At 41.5% G+C, this 20,056-nt stretch overlaps 2 protein-coding genes across 2 annotated transcripts in view; both read left to right on the top strand.

Annotated features, from left to right (window-relative positions):
- Nucleotides 1–400: 400 nt before the first annotated feature.
- Nucleotides 401–17,262, top strand: slc39a3 (solute carrier family 39 member 3). The gene is made up of 4 exons (XM_077229975.1): nucleotides 401–689; nucleotides 910–1,003; nucleotides 4,554–4,684; nucleotides 15,373–17,262. The coding sequence occupies exons 2-4, from the start codon at nucleotides 931–933 to the stop codon at nucleotides 16,303–16,305; spliced, it is 1,137 nt and encodes a 378-aa protein (XP_077086090.1). The 5' UTR covers nucleotides 401–689; nucleotides 910–930; the 3' UTR covers nucleotides 16,306–17,262.
- A 1,132-nt stretch (nucleotides 17,263–18,394) lies between these two features.
- The window catches only part of LOC143738088 (CREB-regulated transcription coactivator 2), a 55,230-nt gene continuing 53,568 nt past the window's right edge, over nucleotides 18,395–20,056 (top strand). Inside the window, exon 1 of the mRNA XM_077229980.1 lies at nucleotides 18,395–18,669. Coding sequence (XP_077086095.1) covers nucleotides 18,505–18,669 — 165 coding nt within the window. The 5' untranslated portion in view covers nucleotides 18,395–18,504. The remainder of the gene's footprint in view (nucleotides 18,670–20,056) is intronic.

Below are 20,056 nucleotides of genomic sequence, written 5' to 3'. Positions count from 1 at the left end.
CTTTGTAATTACTTATAAATTATTTTCTAATACTTTTATAGAGATTTTGGTGGTGGTTTCCATTACCAATGACGCGTACAAACATTATAGGGTACACGGCAAAGCGACAATGTTTTTTGTTTGAAAGACAGTTTTTGTTTAAATAGCGCCCTCTGTAATAAAGTCATTCGGTGTATATCAGACGTTATCCAGTGTATATGCCCAAATCACTGGTTGCAGGCATTTAATTCATGTTAGTGATGTTCTTTGAGCAGGTTTAGACAAGTTGTGGACAGCTGTGACTCCTATTGGTGCCCGTTTCGGAGTTGATTCACTCTTTTGAGCCGGATCTCTTTAATGAATTGGATGTTACAATCTCAATCTGAATCGTTCAGGCAACTGACTCGTCAACTGAATCGTTCACTGAAATGAATCAGATCTGGAACATGTCGTGATTCACTGTCCGCTTCCCGAAAACAGGATCAGGAGTGCAGCTTTATACGGGAACTAACTCAAGAAAAACCCACGATCAGCTCGTGTGATGTTCATATAACATTTTAAATACGAACAAAACTCAGGAAATGTATTGGCGGACGCTTATGATTTAGTCTCGTTTAGTTTTTGTTTGAATCTGTGGAGATAAGTTTAATTCAGAAGAGATCCAACAACACACAACAACTCAGATAATCTGCTTTAGTTTATGTGTACTGGTAAGTACTTTGAGAAGTATTGTAAAGTCTTACAATGTTTCTTGAATGATGCTTTTAGTTTCTGAATTCTGTTGAGTGATGTTTGTTTTATATCATCCTCATCCTGAAATGTAAATGGTACTGGCCATGTAATGTATAAAGTACCAAATTATACTGTGAAAAGTAGGAACATGTGGAAAATCTCTTTAAATTTCTTTAAATGTGGTGATGCTGGAGTCAGGCTGTGTCGGGGCGAGCGGCGATGTTGACTCTGATGCTGTGCTTCAGTCTTCTGTGCGGCTTCGGCCCGGTGTGTGTGATCAGACGAGCTGCAGGTGAACATCAGCATTATCTACACAACCATCATCTCTCAACACTGTGATCAATCAGTACTGTTCAGACACATCGCTTTAGGGATAGTTCACCCAAAAATGAAGATTCTGTCAGTAATTACTCTCCCTCATATTGTTCAACCCCGTAAGACCTTCGTTCATCCTCGGAACACAAATTAAGATATTTGTGATTAAATCTGAGAGCTGGATCACTCCTCCATAGGCTTCTAAGGGATTGAAACTTGTTCCCCGAAAAGTTATTAAAGACATCGTTAAAATAGTCCAAGTGACTACAGTGGCTCAATCTTACGTTTATCAGGCGACGAGAATACTTTTTGTGCGCAAAAACAAACAAAAATAACGACTTTATTTCAACTATTCATTTCCTTCTCTGTTGGCCTCGAGTCAGTTAGCGTAGTGTGATAGCGTAGTGTGACAGCGTAGTGTGATAGCGTAGTGTGATAGCGTAGTGTGACAGCGTAGTGTGACAGCGTAGTGTGATAGCGTAGTGTGACAGCGTAGTGTGACAGCGTAGTGTGATAGAGTAGTGTGATAGCGTAGTGTGATAGCGTAGTGTGATAGCGTAGTGTGACAGCGTAGTGTGACAGCGTAGTGTGACAGCGTAGTGTGACAGCGTAGTGTGACAGCGTAGTGTGATAGAGTAGTGTGATAGCGTAGTGTGATAGCGTAGTGTGATAGCGTAGTGTGATAGCGTAGTGTGACAGCGTAGTGTGACAGCGTAGTGTGACAGCGTAGTGTGATAGCGTAGTGTGACAGCGTAGTGTGACAGAGTAGTGTGATAGCGTAGTGTGATAGCGTAGTGTGATAGCGTAGTGTGATAGCGTAGTGTGATAACGTAGTGTGACAGCGTAGTGTGATAGCGTAGTGTGACAGCGTAGTGTGACAGCGTAGTGTGACAGCGTAGTGTGACAGCGTAGTGTGATAGAGTAGTGTGATAGCGTAGTGTGATAGCGTAGTGTGATAGCGTAGTGTGATAGCGTAGTGTGACAGCGTAGTGTGATAGCGTAGTGTGATTGCGTAGTGTGATAGCGTAGTGTGATAGCGTAGTGTGATAGAGTAGTGTGATAGCGTAGTGTGACAGCGTAGTGTGATAGCGTAGTGTGACAGCGTAGTGTGACAGCGTAGTGTGACAGCGTAGTGTGATAGTGTGTGATAGCGTAGTGTGACAGCGTAGTGTGACAGCGTAGTGTGACAGCGTAGTGTGACAGCGTAGTGTGACAGCGTAGTGTGATAGCGTAGTGTGATAGCGTAGTGTGACAGCGTAGTGTGACAGCGTAGTGTGATAGTGTGTGATAGCGTAGTGTGACAGCGTAGTGTGACAGCGTAGTGTGACAGCGTAGTGTGACAGCGTAGTGTGATAGAGTAGTGTGATAGCGTAGTGTGATAGCGTAGTGTGATAGCGTAGTGTGATAGCGTAGTGTGACAGCGTAGTGTGATAGCGTAGTGTGATTGCGTAGTGTGATAGCGTAGTGTGATAGCGTAGTGTGATAGAGTAGTGTGATAGCGTAGTGTGACAGCGTAGTGTGATAGCGTAGTGTGATAGCGTAGTGTGACAGCGTAGTGTGACAGCGTAGTGTGATAGTGTGTGATAGCGTAGTGTGACAGCGTAGTGTGACAGCGTAGTGTGATAGTGTGTGATAGCGTAGTGTGATAGCGTAGTGTGATAGCGTAGTGCTACGTCACACGCAGGCTCACTATTGGCCGATGCTGGTCATGTGTGTGATGATGCGTGTGACGTACAACACAGAAGCGCTGCGCTGTTACACTAGTGAACTCACTCGACGCCCACAGAGAAGGAAATCAATAGTTGAAATAAAGTCGTTATTTTAGTTTTTTGTGTGTACAAAATGTATTTAAAGGGATAGTTCGCCCAAAAATGAAAATTTAAAGTTAAAGTTTTAAATATGAATATTGTTCTTACCCGAACGCATCACTTCAGGCCTTTATTAACCCCCCGGATGATAGATGCACTTTTATCATGAATGGATGCGCTTTCATTGATTTCCAAATACATACACCCATTGGATACCATTATAAAGCTTGGAAGAGCCAGGACAATATTAATATAACTTATATAAGAATGTCATACACACCTAGGATGAGTTCAGGGTGAGTAAATCATGGGCTAATGTTCATTTTTGGGTGAACTATCCCTTTAACTGTTTAAAATGAAAGTGATATCTAAAAAAGTAAATTCTGTCATCATTTACTCTCCCTCAAGTTGTTTCAAAGCTGTGTGATTTTCTTTCTTCTGCTGAACACAAAACAAGATATTTTCAAGAAACTCCATTGACTTCCATAGTACTTCTTAGTGAAATTAAAGATATTTATCATGTCACCAAATGTTTATTTCAAATAAATGCTGTTCTTTTGAACTTTTTATTAATGAAAAGAATCCTCAAAAAATATATTACATTTGTTTGCAAATTAACAATTCAACGCCAACAATAATTGATAATTATACATTATAATTATTCATTATTATAGTATATATTTCCCCATATTTGTGCTGGGCAACTTTTAATCATTACAATACTCACATATGCATGTATATACAGTATAAATATTTATAAATAATTCATATTATATGTATTAAATATAAATATTTTATATGTAAATAATAAATTTTTCTTACATGCATGTGTGTGTGTGTATTTATATATACAAGTGAGTAAAACTACTTGAAAATACTTGAAGTGAAACTGTGTCGGTGTCCCATGATCCTCTCTGTGTGTCGGTGTCCCATGATCCATGATCCTCTCTGTGTGTCGGTGTCCCATGATCCTCTCTGTGTGTCGGTGTCCCATGATCCTCTCTGTGTGTCGGTGTCCCATGATCCATGATCCTCTCTGTGTGTCGGTGTCCCATGATCCATGATCCTCTCTGTGTGTCGGTGTCCCATGATCCTCTCCGTGTGTCGGTGTCCCATGATCCTCTCTGTGTGTCGGTGTCCCATGATCCTCTCTGTGTGTCGGTGTCCCATGATCCTCTCTGTGTGTCGGTGTCCCATGATCCTCTCTGTGTGTCGGTGTCCCATGATCCATGATCCTCTCTGTGTGTCGGTGTCCCATGATCCATGATCCTCTCTGTGTGTCGGTGTCCCATGATCCTCTCTGTGTGTCGGTGTCCCATGATCCTCTCTGTGTGTCGGTGTCCCATGATCCTCTCTGTGTGTCGGTGTCCCATGATCCTCTCTGTGTGTCGGTGTCCCATGATCCTCTCTGTGTGTCGGTGTCCCATGATCCTCTCTGTGTGTCGGTGTCCCATGATCCTCTCTGTGTGTCGGTGTCCCATGATCCTCTCTGTGTGTCGGTGTCCCATGATCCTCTCTGTGTGTCGGTGTCCCATGATCCTCTCTGTGTGTCGGTGTCCATTGATCCTCTCTGTGTGTCGGTGTCCCATGATCCTCTCTGTGTGTCGGTGTCCCATGATCCTCTCTGTGTGTCGGTGTCCCATGATCCTCTCTGTGTGTCGGTGTCCCATGATCCTCTCTGTGTGTCGGTGTCCCATGATCCTCTCTGTGTGTCCTCAGGTGTGTGGCTCGGGCTCATGAGTCTGGCCTCATGTTTGTCTGACGGTGTGTTTCTTTGCTCATGTCTGCTGGATCTGCTGCCCGGTCACCTGACCCACGCCAGAGAAACCTTCAGCCGGCTCGGCATCGCGGTCAGTCAGTCAGTCATTATTATTATTATTATTCAAAGTATGTGACTAAGTGCATTTAGAAATTGTACTGGTGAGTGTACAGTATATAGCGTTCAAAAGCCGGTCGATATGGTTTATTAATGTTTTTGAAAGAGTCTCTTCTGCTGCATTTATTTGATCAAAAATACAGTGAAATATTATTAAAATGTAAAACAGCTGTTTTCTATGTGAATATATAATAAAGTGTAATTTATTCCTGTGATCAAAGCTGAATTTTCAGCATCATTACTCCAGTATTCAGTGTCACATGATCCTTCAGAAATCACTATAATATGATGATTTGATGCTCAAGAAACATTTATGATTATTATGTCTGTGGACACTTTCCAAAATTTGGGACCAAAAATGACTCGGACACTTTGAGCTGATCATGTTTTGCTGAAGTGTTTTTTCTTTAATAACTAATGCAGCTTTTTACACCACAGACTGAACAACATGAAGCATTGCTTGGTAACTGGTTGAGCTAAACTGGTATTATCTAATTGTGTAGTTAAATTTAACAGCTGACAGATATTCAACATAATTCATGTGTGAGAGTCTAACAGAAGGACGGACAAAACCAGTCAAATATCAACTGATTTAATAACTCTGAGTTATTCTCATATTTTATTACCATTTTCTAAACTACAGCGAATAAACTGTGATAATGTGAGAAATGTTGAAGGAGTCTGAATAAATCTGGGTTTGACTGTACAAGTCAAGTCATCTTTATTTATACAGGGCTTTTTACAATAACAACACAGTGTTTCAAAGCAGCTTTACAGAGATAACAGCAGAATAATGCAACTAAGTTTATTTCCAAAAGGAAATAGCGTCACAGTCCAGATTAAAGGGATACTCCACTTTTTTTGGAAAAAGGCTCATTTTACATCTCCCCCAGAGTTAAACTGTTGAGTTGTACCGCTTTTGAATCCATTCAGCCGATCTCCGGTTCTGGTGGTACCACTTTTAGCATAGCTTAGCATACATCATTGAAGTGGACAAGACCATTAGCATTTAACACAAAAAAAAGACCAAAGTGTCAATCAAGAAACTTTACCGCTGTACCATGAGTGCAGGCGCAATGATATGACGCAGCGCCTGAAAATAGGCTACCTTCCGTCAGATGCGCTCCGTCATATCATTACGCCTGCTGCACTCATGGTACGGCGGTAAAGTTTCTTGATTATTACGCAGGAATGAGAGTATAGTTCCTAGCCATATCAGCCTAGAAAATCGCAACTTTACATTTTCCGTCGGTCTTAGTGCACGATGTAACTACAGAAGAGTCAAGTTTTAAATAGGAAAAATATCGAAACACTTTGGTCATTTTTTTTGAGAAATGCTAATGGTCCTGTCCACTTCAATGATGTATGCTAAGCTATGCTAAAAGTGGTACCGCCAGAACCGGAGATCGCCTGAATGGATTCAAAAACGGCAAAACTCAACAGTGTAACTCTGGGGGAGATGTAAAATGAGCCTGTTTCCAAAAAAGTGGAGGAACCCTTTAAGTAAGTTCAGTCATGGTTCATTTTTGTTGTAAAAAAGTTATTAATTTAGTTCATTTATATAGATATATATATAGCCGCTCTGGTCCAGCTCAGTTCTCATATAATGGGGTCAATGCAGGAGATCAATAATATTGTTGATATTAAATGGAATGAATAAATAGTGTGACGGCATGAGAGCTTCAGGATCTTTAGTGTGTGCAAGTTTCCACAAACGAGTGCAAGCACATCCGTGCGAGAGCATCAGCATTTCCCTCGTCCGGGCCTGTAGACAACAGAAGTGTTAAAAACATCCAGTTATTCTGCCATTGCTCTCCTTATTCCAGGCCATACATTGCAGTGGTGCATGATCTGTCATTAATATAAATTCCCCAGTACATCTAGTGCCCATTTAACAGCTAGTAGTGGTCAATAGGGCCGTCACTTTTGTGAAAAAAATCCGGTTCGGTTTTTGAGACATATGTGTTCATTGAACCGATTGTAAAATAGATTTTTCCATGTCTATAGACGTTTCCATTTTCATCACCAAATATTGGCAAATCCACGGACAACTAACAGGCATTAGGACGAACGTAAAGAGGGCGCTTGAGTCAGCAATATTTCTGATGATTTATTGGCGTGAAGTTTTTTGCACAATGACAAACAGGAGTGCAACATTCAAGGATTGAAATTAACACCCGCCAAATTCGGATAAAAATGAACTTTGGCGGGTAACGCTGTCATATCATGAGCCAATTTGTCGTGTTTCTATGTTTACTCACTTTGCTGGGGAAGTTCGTGTAAGCCAAATCTGCGTGGATTTAGCGCAAATATGCAACTTGTGAGTCCGCATGATATATTAAATACAGCGTATTGTGCAGAATCTGCGCATTTCTGGCTTGCTTGAAAACACTCGTCACTGCGCAACAAATAACGGCGCGCTTGTTCACGTGCATTAAAGTAATAGCGAATATTAAAAAGCATTTGGTTAACAGAAAAGACATTGTTATTTTCCAACATCCTACATGTTCTGTGCACTGTATTGATCTGTCTACCTAAAACACATATTTGGTAAAAAAAAAAGGCAGTTAAAATCGATTCCCTATTTTCGTTTTCGAAACTTGTGTTGGTTGGTCCGATCGATTGTGCAATCGATTTTCGAACGTAAAGTGACGGCCCTAGTGGTCAACCGGTCATTAGTGTACGATCTCTGTCACTCATATCTAATACTTGTTAGACAGAACTGGTAAACAAAGAAAGTAAATGGTATGCGAAAAAGTAAAGCGTTTGCTTTTATATTATTTGTAACAGAAAAGGCAAACAATCAGGCTAAAATTCAGCAAATGCGCATCTACATAATTTAAACAAATCTCTGAACATCTAATAAACTTTTAATTTCACAAACCCAGCTGGAGTTTCACTCTTCCTCGAGTCGTGAGTAGTGTTAATGCAGATGTACAGCTGTCACCATCCACACATGCACGTGGAACTGGGTTTCTAGTGAGTATCTTGACTGATACAGGGAATGTCATGGCTTGGAACTCAGAGTTTCCCAATAAAGCAGCAAAAAGGTTCTTCTTCAGGCCACTTGAAGACTCAGCCGTCGGCATAGGCTCGTCTGTCTGATTGCATTGCCATGAAATGTGTCCTACTTCCCCACACTTGTCACACGTTCTCAGGCCACATCCTCACGTAGCAAGAGCTTTCCCAATCCGATCTTTTTTTTTCCTCGTTCTAAATTTTTTCCGTAAATATGGCGTCGTCTCAAGAAATATATGCGTACACACGAAACTACTGAAACCGACTTAAAACGGTGTGGTGTACATGCCAGACCAGTATGTGGCGCTTTAATTCTGCCACAGAGATACACTAAACAAGGAGAAGAAGATTTGGAGCATGCGCATAACCTCGCGCGCTCTATACGAACCCAACACGACAGCGAGGTCAGACGAAGATTGCTCACCGTAGTAGCAGAGGAGCAGAAGATATTGGCTAATAGGCTTAGTAGCTTCTGCTGCGCGATCACAAGCATATAGTCCGCCACTGTTGTTGCTGTTACGTGTGACGTAGCGGTGTGTGACTAATGCTGAAACGTGATGTGATGACATCATTGTTTCACAAAATGTACGGATTGGCCGTACACACGAAAACACAACAGTGTCGGTTCCAGATTTATCCACTCTGGGACCCGGTTTCAAAAAATAGTGTTTTCAGTGTCCCAAAACGCCGTATCCGCCTGGACAAAACCCAAAGACAATACAAAATTTGTACATATACATCTAAACACATCTCCGCGTGGACAGGGCCTCAGTTTATACAATGTGGTTTCCACTGAGGATTCTTGCTGGGCCTTTCCCCTGGACTAGTGGACTAGTGGACTAGTGGACTAGTGGAGTAGTGGACTAGTGGAGTAGTGGACTAGTGGAGTAGTGGACTAGTGGAGTAGTGGACTAGTGGAGTAGTGGACTAGTGGAGTAGTGGACTAGAGTAGTAGTGGTGTAGTGGACTATCGGAGTAGTGGACTAGTGGAGTAGTGGACTAGTGGAGTAGTGGACTGGTGGAGTAGTGGACTAGAGTAGTAGTGGACTAGAGCAGTAGTGGACTAGAGTAGTAGTGGACTAGAGTAGTAGTGGACTAGAGTAGTAGTGGTGTAGTGGACTATCGGAGTAGTGGACTAGTGGAGTAGTGGACTAGAGTAGTAGTGGACTAGTGGAGTAGTGGACTAGTGGAATAGTGGAGGAGTGGAGTAGTGGAATAGTGGAGTAGTGGAATAGTGGAGTAGTGGAGTAGTGGACTAGTGGAGTAGTGGAATAGTGGAGTAGTGTAATAGTGGAGTAGTGGAATAGTGGAGTAGTGGACAAGAGTAGTAGTGGACTAGTGTAATAGTGGAGTAGTGGAGAAGTGGACTAGAGGAGTAGTGGACTAGAGTAGTAGTGGACTAGTGGAATAGTGGACTAGTGGAGTAGTGGACTAGAGTAGTAGTGGACTAGAGTAGTAGTGGACTAGAGTAGTAGTGGACTAGAGTAGTAGTGGACTAGAGGAGTAGTGGAGTAGTGGACTAGAGGAGTAGTGGAGTAGTGGACTAGAGTAGTAGTGGAGTAGTGGACTAGAGGAGTAGTGGACTAGTGGAGTAGTGGACTAGAGTAGTAGTGGACTAGAGTAGTAGTGGAGTAGTGGACTAGAGGAGTAGTGGACTAGTGGAGTATTGGAGTAGTGGACTAGAGTAGTAGTGGAGTAGTGGACTAGAGTAGTAGTGGACTAGAGTAGTAGTGGACTAGAGTAGTAGTGGACTAGAGTAGTAGTGGACTAGAGGAGTAGTGGAGTAGTGGAGTAGTGGACTAGAGTAGTAGTGGAGTAGTGGACTAGAGGAGTAGTGGACTAGTGGAGTAGTGGACTAGAGTAGTAGTGGAGTAGTGGACTAGAGGAGTAGTGGACTAGTGGAGTAGTGGAGTAGGGGCTCTGGGGACGGGGCTGCACACTGTTGGGAACCGTGAGTTCAGCGTTTCTGCACTGGATTGGTATCTTTCAACTTCTATCATTTCTTGGGGTGAGTGTTATGTGTGAGTGTTCTAATCTGTATGTCATTGCAGTTTCCTGGTAGATCACCTGCAATCAACCGGTTAATTGGTGTCACCTGACGGGAGCTACTTAAATCTAGGACGCATGCTCTTGCTCTTGCTCTCTCTATCTCGTCTTGCAGCCGGCAGAGCAGTAGCAGTGTTTTTGCTTCTATAGTCCCCTTTTCCTTTTTATATTAAATAAACTTTATTTAATTGGCAGACTTCTGTCTTTGTGTCCTTTATGTTGCATCCCTAGAGCCAGGGTTGTAACATAATGGGGGCTCGTCCAATTTGGTTAGTTTTTTTTTTGATATTTTTGGGACTGTTTTTGTTTATTCCCTTTGATTGAGATCATTTGGTGAGTATGGTTGTTTGAGTATTTTTGAGTATATGCATGAGTTTTCCCGGTTAGGAAGGGTGAGAGTTCCAGCTGGGTTGATTACTCAATCCTTCCATCGGTTCACTCTTTTGTTATTTTTTCTTTTTTGTTTTCGAGGTTTTTCTGGGTGGAGACTTGTTCTCTGTCGGGGGTAAGCATTTCAGAACTGTGACCATTGATATATTGGTTCACAGTTGCTGAGGTTTTGCTTTTAAAGTCGCCTTGTGCCCGGTACACCTCAGAAGATAGATAGGAATTAGAAGTGTTAGGCAGGTATCCGGGTGTATCTCATGTGTTTTGTATTGTGTTTGAGCTCAGCAACCATGCTCACTTTTTTTGAAGGAAGTGAAAGAGGAATACTTAAGTTAGGTGAATTAAAAAATTTGTTTTGAGGTACTGTATTGTTTATTTAGTCCATGATCCTAACTTTAGTGTGTTAGTAATGTTTGTGTGAAGTTCCTTTGTGGACTTTAGTGTAGACTAATGCCCAGTATTGCCTTTAGATATTCGTGATTGCTTGGGGTGAGTAATCTTCTATGTTTGGGTTAGTTCTACTTCTGGTTAAAGCTTTAAAAGCTTTGTTTGAGACCATTTTTGCTGTTTTGTCATTTTTTTAGCAGTGTGTAATTGGACCTGTGTCGGCTGAACTTCTGTGTAGGAAGTAGTGTTACTAAAGTGTAGTTAGTGTTGAGTTTAGTAATGGCTTCTTTAGAAGACTTCCTAAAGGAACCTTCAGAAGAGTTACTTGAGTTTTTTACAAAGGATCAACTTTTGCAGTTGTCCTCTATTATTAAGATATTCCCATCACAAGTAGTGAGAAGCGACTGAAGCATAGTGTGAAGGAAATCATTAGAAGTGTTTTGATTGACAATGGTGTCTTAAAAGTTAAGCAGGTTTCCCCACAATCCATGACTGCTCCTTTGTCTGAAGCTGCAATTGAGCTTAGGCTCAGAGAGCTAGCTTTCCAGGAGAAACAGCTAGAGGTTAATGCGAAACTAAGAGAGAAACAAATGTATCTTGAACACAAACGGTCTCTTAAAGAGTTGGAATTAAAAGCTGCTACTTTAACTCCAAGAGGTGATGTTTCTTCATTTGATGTTGGTAGACACATTAAGTTAGTACCTCCTTTTTCTGAGAAAGATATGACCGAAATTTTTCTCATTTTGAACGGGTGGCAATTACATCAAAGTGGCCTAGAATCGTGTAGACTTTGCTTTTACAAAGTATCTTGATGGGTAAAGCTCAGGAAGCTTATTCCGCTCTTAGCCTAGAGAAGAGTGCTAATTATGATGAGGTTAAAGCAGCTGTATTGAAGGCATATGAGCTGGTTCCTGAAGCTTACCGCCAGCGTTTTCGAAGTTGTGCCAAATTTACTCACGATACTTATGTTGAGTTTGCAAAACAGAAGGAGAATCTGTTTGATCGGTGGTGTATATCTCAGGAGGTGGAAAGTAAGGAACATCTTAGGCAACTCATTTTGCTTGAATTTAAAAACTGTCTGCCTGATGTAGTGTCTGTTTATTTGAACGAGCAGAAAGCAGTGACCTTAGAACAAGCTGCAATCTTGGCAGATGAGTTTGTTTTAACCCATAAGGTACATTTTGGTGACAAACAAGCTGAGGTTCAGGAGCAGATTAAGCACAATAGGTCTCGGTTTGTAAAGTCTGTGCCTTTTGCCTCATCACTTGCCAATAAAATGACTAATGATGGTTTGATTTCAGAAATGGCTTGTTTTTACTGTAAGACACCAGGCCATTATATTGCAGATTGTCCTGTTCTAAGTAAAAAACAGAAATCTGCAAAGACTGTAGCATTTGTAAGTCCTGTGCCAAGCCTTCCTTTGGCATCTTCAGTTGTTGATGTTTCATGCAAGACAGGGGAGTTAGCTGGCTCATCATCATTTTTGATGGATGGTTCTGTGTATCTGTCTTCTGACCCTGAACATAGGCAAGCTATCAAGATCTGGAGAGATACAGGAGCTTTTCAATCTGTGATTTTACGTGATGTCTTGCCCTTCAATGAAAAGTCAGCTCAAGATTCAGAGGTAATTGTTAAAGGTTTTGGTGGAGGATTTCTGTCTATGCCTTTACATAGAATTAATCTCCAATCAGATTTAATCTCTGGGGATGTGGTTGTTGCATTTTGTTCTCAGATTCCCATAGATGGTGTGTCCTTTATTCTAGGAGATGATTTAGCTGGTGGGAAAGTGCTAGCTGTCTCTGAAGTAACCTCTACTGTTCTCAAGTCAGATAGTCCAGATGAACTTGAATTGGCATTGGCATTTCCAGAAATTTTTCCTGTTTGTGCAACTACTCGTGGCATGTCGGCTAAGAGGCAGGTTGAAGACAAATCTTCCAGCATTCAATCTGTGATACCACTTTATGATACTTTCATGGTCTGAGGTGACATGAACTTGACAGGAAGTGGAAAAATGTTACCATCTTGTGAACCGTTAATACTTGAGCAAAAACAAGACCCCACTTTGTCACCCATGTTTGAAGATTTAGTGTCTGATGAAGTACTATCAAATGCTGCTTCTGGCCATTTTGTTAGTGATGGTGTTTTGATGAGAAAGTGGACAGACCCAAAAATACCATGTGAGGATAACTGGTGTAGTGTATTTCAAGTGGAGGTTCCAGAAGTTTATCGATCTTACCTATTGTATCTCGCCCATGATCATTGTCTGTCTGGCCACTTGGGGGTCAGGAAAACTTTGGTCATGTGTTTTGTTCAGGAGACCAAGTGTTGGTGCTCTTACCAATACTGGGTTCTGCGTTGCAGGCTCAATATAGTGGTCCGTATACTACTGATCGGAAAGTTGGTGAGTGAAACTACTTGGTTAAGACTCCAGAACGTAAAAGGAAAACCCGAATGTGCCATGTGAATTTACTTAAGCCTTACTTCGACCCTAACCAAACTGCCTCTACAGGGGTCAAGGCCTTGGCTCCACTGAGTGTTCCATCTACTGAGACAGGAGAAGGAAGTGTTGCTGTCTCTGAGATTGCTCAGAGTAGATGGCCAATTTCTAAAATTCTGGCTGATTTAGACATTCATTTGTCGTATCTAAATCTTTCTGAGCGCTCGGATGTTATTCAGTTAATTGGTCAATATTTGGCCTTGTTTTCTGATGTTTCATCTTGTACCAATGTGCTAGAGCATGACATTGATGTAGCCAAGCTGTATGACATTGATGTAGGCCAAGCTAACCCTATTAAGCAGCACCCGTATAGGGTGAATCCTGTTAAACGCCAGATTTTGCGAAAAGGGGTAGGATAATGTTTTGGCGGATGCTTTGGCAAGGTCGTAAGTCCTTGTGTTTGTTTATATTTCATGCACTTGTTGACTTTGCCATAGGATTCTATAGCAATGTTTTAAGGGTGGGAGTGTTATGTGTGAGTGTTCTAATCTGTATGTCATTGCAGTTTCCCTGGTAGATCACCTGCAATCAACCGGTTAATTGGTGTCACCTGACGGGAGCTACTTAAATCTAGGACGCATGCTCTTGCTCTCTCTCTCGTCTTGCATCCGGCAGAGCAGTAGCAGTGTTTTTGCTTCTATAGTCCCCTTTTCCTTTTTATATTAAATAAACTTTGTTTAATTGGCAGACTTCTGTCTTTGTGTCCTTTATGTTGCATCCCTAGAGCCAGGGTTGTAACAGTGAACTTACTAGCGCTGTCGCGGTGAAGGAATTTCCCTTGCGGTAATTTTGAATGGCTAAATAGCGCGATATATGCGGTATTATCGCCATTTATTTATTTATTATAAATAAGTGTTACGACGTGGTCGGCATGCACAGAAACGAGGACATTTTAAGTAACCAATGTAACCGAAACTAAACCGCGTCTATGCGCATTCAAAACTGTCACTCAGCGAATCGTTACGACAACGGACTGACTTTGAGTGAGTCATTACCGTTCATTCAACGAACATGTTCAAAATCGCTGATTCCTTAAAAGATAGATGAAACGAGGTGTTAATTATTTTTTAACTTTGAGCTCCACTTTTCAAGGCTCAGCTGACGCATGTGTAACGCTGAAGCTGACGCTTCATTTAATAGAGACCAATGGCGTTGATTCGATGCAGGACTCACTGACTTTTTTTCCCACGGCTTCCTCGTGCTGTTGATGTGAGGCCATTCATGGTAAATACCCTTAAACGTTAAAAGGGTGATATGACAAATATTTTGCATTCCTTGGACACGCCAACCTTTTCACGAATATATATTTGTGTTCCACGAAGCCTCTGGACAAATCACCATTATAAACAGTCTTGTGATCATTATTAACTTATTTACCAGTCAATACACATGGCACGAAGTTCAAAACAAGAAGGGTATAGCCTTATGAAAAAAGAAAACACGTGAATATCGCGGTTGCTGCGGTTACTAGCACTCCTACGCAGTTAGCCTGCCAGTAGCGCGGTATACTGACAGACAAATGGTTTAGCATCAGGGGTTGGGGCTTTTACAAATCTGTCCATCACCAAGGAATCAACAACTTCTATTGCTGAGCACCAACCAGGCTCATTTCTTATCCAGACGCATTAATCTGTGCATCTGTGTACATGCTGGCTGCTCTTTCTTGATGAATTGCATCATGCATGGGACCTTTGGGAATTCTGTAAGACCACTACAACTTAATATTTCTTTAAGGAGTCATAACTATTGGCCAATGTTGGGTCTAGATCTAGAAAGGCTTTCTGTGACTCTCCAGATAAAAATGGTGCCAACATTTTGGCCTATTGATCTTTTGGCCATCATTGTGAGGTCCATATGTGACCGCATGAGAGGTTCAGGATCTTTAGTCTGTGCAAGTTCCCAGTAAACACCGCTTCAACAGTCTCTTCAGTGTGCAGGTGTGTTTAATAATCAAACAAAAAGGTTTACAACTTAAATCTCTTCAGCTCAAAACAACTTAATCTTCTTACATGTCCTTTCCCCAGCCACACACACAATCAACAGTTTCTCACACACACTATTAGAGCCTGGTGCCGGTCTCGTTAGCTGATGCTGTACTCTCAGAGCCTGGGTTTTGTAGTCCTTAACAGCCGGCCATCTTGGTCCAGTCATCTGAGGGCAATGTGTCTGCCCTCTAGAACACGCCCTCCCATGATTCCACAAAAGATAATAAAAATGCCAATGTTGAGGGTTTAATTTGTAAACCTTTGTTCTCTATTACCACTAAAGGAGGAGTTAACAAGTTCTCCGATGTTAAACATGATTAATGAGAGTCTCTGTCTTTGCAGCTTCATTTCCCGCTGGCCGAGTTCATCGTGTCCATGGGATTCCTTATGGTGTTCGTGTCGGAGCAGATGCTGCTGGCGTTCCGAGATCCGACGGGCGACGGATCCATCGAGAAACAGGCACTCATAGACCCTCACATGACCCAGAGTCTGGATTCTCCCGGTCATTCCCATCGTCTCTCCTGGAGCGACGGATCCCTCGAGAAACAGGCACTCATAGACCCTCACATGACCCAGAGTCTGGATTCTCCCGGTCATTCCCATCGTCTCTCCTGGAGCGACGGATCCCTCGAGAAACAGGCACTCATAGACCCTCACATGACCCAGAGTCGGGATTCTCCCGGTCATTCCCATCGTCTCTCCTGGAGCGACGGATCCCTCGAGAAACAGGCACTCATAGACCCTCACATGACCCAGAGTCGGGATTCTCCCGGTCATTCCCATCGTCTCTCCTGGAGCGACGGATCCGCTTCTCCGGAGCACATGGGTCTGCGTGTGTTTCTCCTGGTGTTCTGCCTGTGTGTGTGTGCTCTGGTCGAGGGTCTGAGCGCCGGATCCCAACCGGATCCCGAACTAATCCCGCAGGTTTGTGTGACGCTGTTTCTCCGGCAGGGAATCATGGCGTTTAGTCTCTCCGTACGGATGAGCCACTGCGGTCTCCGTCAGGCCGTGGCGTCTGGATGCCTCTTTCTGTTCTCCCTCTCCTGTCCGGTGGGAATTGGGATCGGGATGGGAATGGTCGGCATGAATCACAGCGCTCCGGGTCAGCTGGTCCGATGTGCCGTCGAGGGTCTGGCGTCTGGGATCTTCATCTACATCTCCGTCGCTGGACTGCTGTGGCAGGAATCGGCCTCTCCGAAACATCGCATCCATAAAGTCACGTTCCTGCTCACGGGATTTGCTCTGGTTACTGCCGTTCTGTTCTGTAAAGTCTGATCGGAGCACTTGGATCAGAAAATGTGCTTTAAAGATGCTGAATGTAGCTTTTTCACTCTACTAAAGCATAAAATACTATAATATGTTTGCATATATTTAGGAAAATGCTAAGTTCATATACTTGTTTCTCTGAAAAACACTTCTACAGCCAGTTATTTGACTTATTTTTTTACACATTCCGTGTCGTCTGTCTGTTTTTGTTTTGGTCTGTGTGACTCCGCCCACTGCCAGTTCAGCCAATAGTATTTGACACCCCGGGATGCCAGTTCACAGAAAACACAGCGTATTGCAGCAAACAAACCGGGTCAGAGATTGCAGATTCTACCCATCCAAAAAAGTTTTGGAATTTAAAAATCTCCATGAACGAGAGCATATTAAAACACGGATAAATAAACTCATCAACTTACAGTGTGTAAGTCTCCTAGCTCGTTCCTGTTGCGTGTCCTCAAACTGGCAACCCTCCTGAGCGTCGAGTCTGAGGAGGCGGGGAAACAACGATTTCTGATATTTTGAATTTGGACTGCAGTACCTATTTCCACCACTAGCTTTCAGTCTTACAGACTGCACCTTTAAATACACAAAATTTCAATATAATGAGAAAGCATTCGTTTTTTTACTGGAGCTCAGGCGGTGAATAAAGTCTTCATAGATGTTTTTTACATTTTCTGCTGTTTGCTTCAGTTTAACTCTCTATTAGGCAGTTTTATATTAATCTAGGCTATTATACAAAGTGCTACAGTATTTTTACACATATGATCAGATTCTGTATTCCTGCAGAACACACACAACTGTATTATCAGATGAATGTCAGAATGATACAAACATCTGATTCCATGTGTCACAACAGATGGTGTAGAATCAATAATAATGTGTGAGCTGTTTTTTAGTGTTTGTTTGTGTGTGTGTGCGTTGTGTTTTGTTCAGTTGTGAACACAAAATTAAAGAGCTTTATTGGCATGGCTGTAAATGACACAATATTTTCAAAGCAAAGCCCTGGAAAATATGCTACCTTAAAAGTCATTACAGGGTTTTTAAAGTCTGCCTGTGGTGAAAATCCATCTTTTAAAGTTGTTTATATGTCTATGTGGTGTTTTTAATATGCTTTAAGACAAACCATGTGTAAATTCATAAGTCGACAGCATTGCTGAGTATTTTCTCCTTAAAACTGCAGTGAACCAAAGACAGTCTCAAAAACACGGTTTGAAATCGCTGACGTCACAAACTACCTTGTAACCAATCAGATCAACGTGTGATCGTCAACGAGTGGATCTCTGAGTGAGTGAGTGGAGGCGGGGCTCATTTGCATATTCATAGAACCGCGTATATGCCAATACTAAATGAGGCAAGGGTGTAGAGTTACATTCAAGCTATTTGAAGACATGAAGAATCTTTTTTCAAGGAAAAAACTCTTAAATATGTCAGTTTTAAGGGATACAATTATTGACGGGGACTTAAAAAAATTACTCACAACAAATAGCAGTTTCTACCCAATAAAATATTTTAGAGCTTGACATGTGGAAAATGTAAATTCATTATAATAATGTTCCTAAATTTATAAGATTTCATTAACTCCCATAACTCCCACTCTTTTTAGGTCTAGAAATAATTTTATATAAATAATACTTTTTTTAGTAAGAAATAAAAATGAACAAAAATAAAAACAAAGAAAAGGAAACGCTTAAAATATTTACATAAGTAAATGCAAAATTAAAATAAAAAATTTACTAAAATAATTTCATGCAAAGTTAAAATAAATTATTTAAAATGAAAAACAACCTAAAACCTAAACCATAAAAATGGTTTTTAAAAATCTAAATAAAAACTGTCACAAACTTAAATAATAAAAAGTAATGTTAAAGGTAATAATTTTTAATAAAAAGAATACAAATTTCAATTTAATTAAATAATAAAATGTTAAAACGCCATTTTCAATACTAGTTGTGCTGTAAGTCCGTCAGTGTTGGTGTGTGTGTGTGTTGAGTTTGAATGTTAAAATGTAGGTGTGTGTGTTGAGTTTGAGTGTTAAAATGTAGGTGTGTGTGTTGAGTTTGAATGTTGTGTGTGTACAGTCAGTGTGTGTACAGTGTGTGTGCGCGCGTGTAAGTCTCGCTCGTGCCCCTAGAGGGCTCGTCTGTCTCTCTCAGTCAGTAAGTGTGTGTATGTCGGTTCTGTATGTGAGTTCGGGGTTCGAGCATCATCATGTCCTCCGCGGGATCATGCGGACCGGCACCGGGACCGAATAACGGCGGTTCTGTTCCCTCAAACCCGCGAAAGTTCAGCGAGAAGATCGCGCTCCACACGCAGAGACAGGCTGAGGAGACCGCGGCGTTCCAGCAGGTCATGATGGACCTCACCTCCACCCGGGTAAAACACACACACACACACACACTCACGGGAACCGGATCGCGGTTCCGACGTTCCCGCTGAAAAGCGTCAATGCCGTGTTTTACTCTCGTCTCGTGAGCGCGCTCGGCGGCTGGCAGGAGCGCGCGCGAGCAGGTAATAGCGCGCTAGCTAACGGAAGCTAACGACAATAACGCTGTTATCATGAAAATGGAATAAAGGAAAGACGTCGAAGAGACTTTAATTATATGGTAGATGTCAGAAGAGGCATTTTGACGGTAAACGACATTAAAAGAACGTTAAATGCGTTTGTGAGTTTGATTAGTCTGTCAGACAGGAAGCGGTTAGCAGCAGATTAGCATGACACACACACACACACACACACACACACACATCAATCTCAGTGTATTCGTCTAAACATCAGAAATGAAATCAGCTGTACAGTCTGATGTCTAATTCACTTTATTTAAGTTCACTGCCAGAATGTGAATTGGTATTTTTTGGACATGTACCATGGTAACTGACTAACTGTGTGTCTCTGTGTGTGTGTGTGTGTGTGTGTGTGAGATGTCACATTGATAACTCTGTCTGTCAGAGCTGGTTCAGTGAAGCTGATGTGACCTTTACACCTTCACCTCATCACCATCATCTGAATAATTTCAGACATTTTTATCTTTGTGTCTTTATTTTTTATTTTAATTAAACATTTTTATAATTGAAGTTTCAGAAAGTGATTATTTAGATTTATTTTATTTTTAAATGATTTGTTTTAGTTTGACATTTTTATGGTTTAAGTTTGCAAATGTTTTTTTTATTTAGTTTTTAATTCTAAATGTAAATATATTTTAATCTTGTATTTTATGATGAATTATTACACATTTAGTAAAAAATAAAAACAAAAACTTACTAAAATAATTGTATCATAAAATGCTTCATTAAAATGAATAATTTAAAATGAAAAACTATCAATCAATTTATTTTTTATTTATTCAGATGATCGATCTCCACCGGTGAGGTCAAAGTGCAAAGGTCATCTAATGATCAGGGCTGGCCAAGGGTTAGAGCCCAGGTCATGATTGTTAGTTTATTATTATTATGATTTAATAGTAAGTGTTTTAAATCGTCTCATCGACGCGTCGTCTCTCAGGCACAATGATGCTCTTGTCATGTGTTGGCGAGGGTCAAAGGTCACAGATCACGCTCAGATCTCCTGTGGCAAGGCTTGACCTGCGTCTCAATGTCTGGATTTGCGAAGTGTGTATCCGTGCGCACTATAACAGCTGATATTACCCACAACCCACTGCACTTTGGAGGAGGAACTACAAACACGAGTAAAAAACTACAAACATGGCGGATGTGCGCGACCGACGGTGAGAGGTTTAGATAACGGTTTGAGTGACTCATCAAA

This window comes from Siphateles boraxobius, unplaced genomic scaffold (assembly GCF_051911475.1).
Source record: "Siphateles boraxobius isolate OS27281-9 unplaced genomic scaffold, OSU_SipBor_1 137, whole genome shotgun sequence".
Lineage (NCBI taxonomy): Eukaryota > Metazoa > Chordata > Actinopteri > Cypriniformes > Leuciscidae > Siphateles > Siphateles boraxobius.
This window is presented reverse-complemented; position numbering and strand designations above follow the sequence as displayed.

Excerpts from the sequence above, each read along its gene's own strand:
- slc39a3 (XM_077229975.1), top strand. The coding sequence starts at position 931 with ATGTTGACTCTGATGCTGTGCTTCAGTCTTCTGTGCGGCTTCGGCCCG. Across the intron at positions 1,004-4,553 it reads TGTGATCAGACGAGCTGCAG|GTGTGTGGCTCGGGCTCATG; the intron begins GTGAACATCAGC and ends GTGTGTCCTCAG. Across the intron at positions 4,685-15,372 it reads TCAGCCGGCTCGGCATCGCG|CTTCATTTCCCGCTGGCCGA; the intron begins GTCAGTCAGTCA and ends CTGTCTTTGCAG.